The sequence below is a fragment of the Psammomys obesus genome, unplaced genomic scaffold, assembly GCF_907164565.1.
Source record: "Psammomys obesus unplaced genomic scaffold, mPsaObe1.curated_primary_1811, whole genome shotgun sequence".
NCBI lineage: Eukaryota > Metazoa > Chordata > Mammalia > Rodentia > Muridae > Psammomys > Psammomys obesus.
The window spans coordinates 2,388,297-2,394,966 of NW_026590061.1; the positions used below are offsets into that span (position 1 = coordinate 2,388,297).

At 52.8% G+C, this 6,670-nt stretch overlaps 1 protein-coding gene across 1 annotated transcript in view; it reads left to right on the forward strand.

Annotated features, from left to right (window-relative positions):
- Positions 1–3,100: 3,100 nt before the first annotated feature.
- The window catches only part of Itpr2 (inositol 1,4,5-trisphosphate receptor type 2), a gene marked incomplete at its 3' end in the record, with an annotated part of 262,276 nt that continues 258,706 nt past the window's right edge, over positions 3,101–6,670 (forward strand). The window contains 2 exon segments of the mRNA XM_055605618.1: positions 3,101–3,202; positions 5,349–5,482. Coding sequence (XP_055461593.1) covers positions 3,101–3,202; positions 5,349–5,482 — 236 coding nt within the window.

The window sequence follows — 6,670 nt, forward strand, 5'->3', positions numbered from 1 at the left end:
TTCATTCATTCATTCATTCATTCATTCATTCATTCATTCATTCATTCATGTCACTGTGGGTGGGCTGGGCTTCCATACTGAAGATACGGTGTAAAGCCTTATTTCAGAAGCTGGCTCTCCTTGCCGGGCTTGTGGTCTGACACTTGGTGAGACCTGTGTGGATACGAACACAGCCAACCCTGTGCTCTCAAGACTAGAGACCACAGTACTCACTTTGTGTGTCTTGAATCCTTTTGTGTCCGGCACCACAGGATTGCTGAGCCAGCCGGAGCTCTGTGAAGCCGGGTGGGTGATAACCAGTAGCTGTGGACGTTGACGGAGGTGAGTGTGACCCCAAGCCGTGGGAGGCAGTTCCTTCCAAATGCCCCGAGAAGGTTCGGAACCGTGTCTCAGGCAGTGGGAGGGGCCACGGTTCTTCCTCTCCGGCTGGGCTGGCCTGGTTGAGGGCCCTCCAGGAGGCATAATGCTAGCCCAGCCGGAGGCCTCACCACGGTGGATGGACGTCTGGGTTACAGCACAACCACAGTCAATGGCATTGACTGTGACATTGTCTAGCTTCATTTTTCAAGAATCAGTGGACTTCTGTTGTTATCATTTTAATAGCTCTAAAACTCCCAATGCAAAGTTGGATGTTGTTGAGGCAAGCAGAGATAAAGGAAACTCTTTGCCCTGTGGAAGGCTTTGAGCTTGGTTCGCACTGGCTGGGACTGCCATGAGGGCGTCCCTGCGTTGAAGTGTCTGCTGGGTTCACAGATCTGTGGTGACGGCTCAGGGACTGGGAAGCTCGTCGGGAAGGACGCTGCAGTGATCTGGGGACTTCTGGACAGAGCAGCAGCCCTGTGGTTTGGGTGTCTACCTGTTCCTCAGTTCTCTACCTCCAGTATTGGGTGGTTGTGGCTTTCCTGATAAATTGCCGCTTCTCTGGAAGCTTTAAAAGTAGAGACAGTTTTCATCTAAAATGATATTTTTTTGGTAGAGTCTCACTCACATTGTAGCCCAGGCTGGCCTGGAACTCAGTATTTAGGCCAGGCTGGCCTGGAACTCAGTATGCAGAGCAGGCTGGCCTCAAACTTGGAGTCATCCTCCTGAGTGCTGGAATTATAGGTGTGCACTCTCACACCCGACTTACAGTCATTGTTATTATTTTTAACTCAGTTTCGCCATCCCTCGCCTTCCTGCTTTGCTGTTTTAGAGTGACAAAGGTCAGAGATGAATTTGGGGGAGCGTGAGGGAAGTCAACGAGTGTAATCCAAGCTCATATCTAAATTCTTAGAATTCGGACACGTTCCTGAGGTTCCGTGTGAAGTAAGATGTTTGTCACTGTTACAGTATCAGCGGAAAGGCTCTCTCTGTGCTGAGGATCAAGCACCTTGTTACTGTGGAGACCCACGCCTGAGCCCCGGAGAAGTCTACCCCGAGACCTTCTGGCTGCTACAAAGCCATCTCCAAGAGCTTTTTCTGTAGCAACTCGTGCTGGAATGCTCTGGGCACAGTGGCGTGAGGAGATGCTGGCTGTGTTTGTGGTTGATGGAGAGTGGTACAGAGCCCCAGAGGAACCCTGATCCTAAACAGCCTGAAGAAGTGAGGGGGTCTGGGCCCCTCTCCCCACTAACCTTCTGTCCTGCTTAAGGTTGGGAGGTTGGTAGAAGGGAAATAGAGGTCTAAACACCCCCAAATAAAGTAGAATTTAAAAAAATTCCACTACAGGTGGCCTTCCACTACAGTAGGGTTTCTCTGTATAGCCCTGGCTGTCCTGGACTCCCTTTGTAGACCAGGCTGATCTCAGACTCACAGAGATCCGCCTGCCTCTGCCTCCCCGAGTGCTGGGAGTAAAGGCGTGTGCCACCTCGTCTGGCTCTAATTCACTTCTAAGTAAGTCACTGGCGAACCTTGCAGTGAGTTGAATGATGCCTTGTGGAACACTGTGCAGGGAGCCCTTGCACCCGGCTCTCACTGCCGGATGGGACAGAGCTGAGGGTGCCTGTCTGTCACACCGCTCTGCTGTCCCCTGGGTAGAGCTGAAGTGCTGGCTGACTGGCTTGTGTTTCTCTCACTCTGTTGGTGGTGAACAGAGCCGTCCCTGGCCAGCTCGAGAGCAGGAAAGGCCTTCAAGGAAGAAGACCCTCACAGTGAGCCATAGGGACGCAGAGATGAGTGGCTGCGGGGCTCCCACAGAGGGGCCTTCTCGTGGAAGAGCATCTGAGCAATGGACACGGCCTACAATATAATTTAACTTCCTAGTTGTAGCTGTAATCCTCTGTGATAGATACGCTAAAATGTCTTCATAGCAGAAATGTAAGTTTGACCCGCCAGGTATGGCAATTCTGTGCCTTCACTTGGGAGGCAGAGACAGGAGGATCTCTGTGGGTTCAAGGCCAGCCTGGTCTACATAGTGAGTTTCAGGACAGTCAGGGCTACGCAGAGAAACCCTGCCTCTAACTAACTAACTAACTAACTAACTAACTAACTAACTAACTAACTAACTAACTAACTAAAAGTTTGAGATGAAAGACATTAATATGGGAGTTTTGTTACATTTCTTGGACATTCAAATGCAGTTTATGAATATTGTACCTTGTAAAGATGCACTTAAAAAAAAAAAAAAAAACAACTCAGCTGCCTGGATCCCCAAGTGCAGAGCAGCAATCCAAAGTAAGTTAATGATTTAGAGACTGGGCTCTTGTGTTTGGAGAGCGTTCAAGGTCATTGCTAATATCAGGGACATGACCACTTAAACATTTACACTGCAGGCTGCTTTTTGGCTTTGGTCATGTTTTCTAAGAGGGTGATTTCAGGTCTGGTTCTTTGCAGCAGGTGGAGAAGGCAGTGGAAGGGACTTTGTCATTCTTAGGATGCTACGCGGTGACTCGGAGTGACGGCGTAAGAGACATTCTTTTAAAGTTCAGTGAGTGTGTCCAGGGCTAACGAGAGAGGGCTTTTACTTGCCTCTTCCCCTGTTCACCTGCCACTCGTGACTGGCGCCTCATCCCTGTTTTGCTCATGAACCCTTGTTGCCTGTTGGGGGGAAAAGCGAAGAGCTGGAAGAGCTGGAGTCCAGGTCCCAGTCCCTGGAGATCCCCTCAGGTGTTAGAGCACCGCCATGTTGGAAGCGCAGAGAGAGCTCTGCGGGTCGCTGGAGGCTTGGAACCGCAGCTCTTCAGCTCAAGTGTCGTGGAGAATTTTGGCGGTGGTCACCCGTGAGGTCTGTGCATAGACACTTTCTGGAGAATGGACCATGACCTCTAGGTTTGAGCCTCAGCCCTGGAAAAAGAAAAAGACAAACAGGAGAATAATTTGGCATCTCTCAGATCTTCAAAATAGGAGCAATAACACGTGCCCTTATTTTCAGTTATTAACAATCTCTGCGTGTGCACGTACACACATTTGGACACTTGGGTGACAAGTGTTGCCCACAGAGCTTTTCTCCAGCCCTACTGTAAGATTCTAAAGAAGTATCAGCAGGGCCATAGAACCTGAAGGGTCAGATGTAACACGGTGCGTGTGAGTATCAGAGCCGTCGGCCATTACTACAAATTCTGCTCTTCATCCCCTCCCTGCACACCCCTCTGCTGTCCTCCTTCCAGCCCGCCATGGCCACGCACTGTACCTCCGAGGAGGAGGAAGGCCTCTGAGGAAGGTTTAGCGCCTTTCTCTGAACAGGTGTTTGGAACAAGGGCGTGGGAAGAGCATGTCTTGGGCCACACAGTTGAGGCCGTAGTGCTAGAAATGTTAACTCGGCAACAGGAAGTGAACCTGTTCTCCACACACGCTCAAGTCCTGTCTGTCTCGTATTCGCCCAGGAAAAGGCTGCCCGAGGTGGGTCGTCAAGGGCCAGAGCGGCTTTTCTCTATCAGCTCTAGACAGTTTTCAGCAGGAGAGTCAGATTTTGATCTCCCAACAGTTGGTTTGCTCCGGAACAGTCCGGGTCAGCTCTAGGACAGCGGGGTGGTCTAGGGGCCGGGAAGGCTGGCTCACGGCAGAGGGGAACGGATGCAGCATTGTAACAGCTCACGTTACTCAGTGTTTTCACCTGTGAAGACCTGGGAGGCACACGCTGTGGAAAACCTGCCAGCTCAGCAAGGTAACTGGATTTTCTGACTGAGATACGAGATACCATGTTCACCCGTGAGTCTGCAGCTGAACTGCTAGCACTTTAGAAATCTCTCTCTGTGCCATTCTGCCTCGCCAGCCTCCCTTTCTCTTGATCTCCTCCCAACCAAGAGGTCTCTTTACTCTCCTTCCCACAATTGTTGCCGCCGCTTCTCTGTCCCCCAGGACTCCTTCCGCAGAGACCCTTCCAAGCCAGAAAAGAGAGTTCTGTGGAAAAGCTTATAAAAGAAGCTTCTAGCTCCTCCCCTGCACCTTGGCAGGCTGAGCCAAGTCACTGTCATGGCGTGCACGCGTGTGTATGTGTGTGGTGTGTGTGTGTGTGTGTGTGTGTGTGCTCCAAGCCCAGTCAGTAGGGGCCGAGCCATTTTACCTTCACGGTGCGGCAGCTTGAGGCCACCAGCTGCCTTTGCCTTGGGTCACCGAGCAAAGCGCACAGGAACTCTCCCAAGCAACTTGCCTTAAAACTCGCAGGGACTCTGCCTTCTGCGGCATTCCTGCCTGGGAGGCTTCAGAGGCCCAGCCAAGCGACGCCCTTCAGGACACACCTAACTGCCTCTGCCAAACGGGCATCTGTTTAGACGTCTGTAATTCGCTAACAGTCAGGTTTCTTATGTAAAATAGTCAGCTGTCCTGTGACTTACGTGGCAGCAGCTGCAGTGGGGCAGAGCCACAGGCGCTGAGGGGACGATGCCTCTGCCCAGTGTCTCACTTTAGAGCGGGGAGTTCGAACGGCCGCCCCTGTTTCTAAGGCTTTAGTACTCCGAAGACTAAACGCATGGATCTGAAAGAACTTGCTGCTGTCTGCATAAAATGGCCTCAGTCTGATTTTGGGCTTTCCGTGTTCCTTCTCTAGCACTCACTCGGGCACAGCACCTGCTTTTCTTCTTATTTGCACAGACATTCTGAGCGTCCCGGGCCGCCACCCACGCTTTCCGCACGGTCTGCCAGTTTCCTTTCCTGCCTGCACGCCTGCCGCCGGTTCCTCACAGGTGTCAGCTGGGGCTGCTTTCTGTTCTCCAGGCCGTGAGCACCCTTCATGAGTGACAGAATCGCGTGGCAGTCTCTGAATGTGTCACGTGTGTGTGTGTGTGCATGAGGGTGCACCTCTGCATGAGTGTCGAGGCCAGAAGTTGATGGCAAGTGCATTTCCTCAGTGGCTCTCCATCTTAGCTTTGGAGATGGAGTCTTGCAGGACACCCGGAGCTTGGTGATTGACTAGACAAGCTGGTGAATTCCAGGCATCCTCCTGCCTCGGAGTCCCCAGTGCCAGACCGCAGGCACGTGTTGCTCTGCCTGGCTGTCTGTGTGGGCTCCAGGGATTCGAATTCAGGCCCTCAGGCCTGCGAGGCCTTCCCAGCCTGGTTCCGTCTCTGTGAGTATGGGGTTGTCCTTGTTCCTCCCTTTGGATCTAAACAGAAGGGCAGGGGCTACACGTGGCTTGTCCATAGCTATGCCGCCAGGGCCTCCCTCTGTCTGCCGCTAGACCCTATCCAAGAAATCGACGCCTGGAGGATGTGCTTTTGGCCAAGACTTTCGCCTTAGACAAATCTGGTTTTGAATTGCACCTCACAGCATGAAGAAGCAATTTGACCCTGACACCTAACATCCTTAACTATAGACTGGGAGGCTGTTTCGAGGTCAGCAGTGGTCCACACACATAAAACAGGTCGTCGGCCCAGGCTCTCGCACCAGGCACCTGAGCGTGAATTCAAGCTAAGCTTTAGTGTGGGTGGGAGACGGTCATGAGGACGGGCGCCCGCAGGCTAGCGCCACAGCGGAGCCGGGCTCACTCTCCAGGGTGCCGTCCGTCCGGCCAATCGCGCGCTGTTTGCTTAGCAGGCTGTTCAAAGTCACGCTGCCTTATCAATTATTTGTTTTGGTTTTGATCTTTCTTTCTGCCCTATGCCGCTAGCGTGCCTTCCTACCTGGAGGGTGCCGGGCCTGTCAGTTCTGGGTCAGTGCGGCTCTTTTCTCAAGTGCTGCAGACACCTGGCCGCATGGGGGGGAACAATAACTCGCTTGCTCTGTGCGCATGGCCCTGCTCCGTCCGCTTCCGCCTGCCCGGGCTGCTGGCCGGGAGGGGAGGGGGCCTCCGTGCCGAGCCGCCGTGACCGCACCGCGGTCCGCTCCCAGCTCGGGAGCCGAGCTTCTCAGCCGGGCCGCCTCTGCGGTCTGAGCTCCTGAGCTCCTGAGCTCCGCTTTCCCCTGGAGGGGGGTTTCAGGGACTCGGCTGGGGAGGGGCTCGGAGGGAACCCCGTGGTCGGCTGTAGGTCAGTGACTTTGATGCCTCCTTTTAAGGTGGGATGAGTTCATGCAACAGTTTTTCTAAAAGAGCACATTGTTGGCTAAGCATTTAATTCGAGTGTGTGTGTGTGCATGTGTATGTGTGTGTGCATGTGTGTGTATGTGTGTGTGCATGTGTGTGTTCATGTGTGTGTATGTGTGTATGCCTGTGTGTCTGTGTATGTGTGTGTGCATGTGTGTGTATGTGTGTGTGTTCATGTGTGTGTATGTGTGTATGCCTGTGTGTCTGTGTATGTGTGTGTGTGCATGTGTGTGT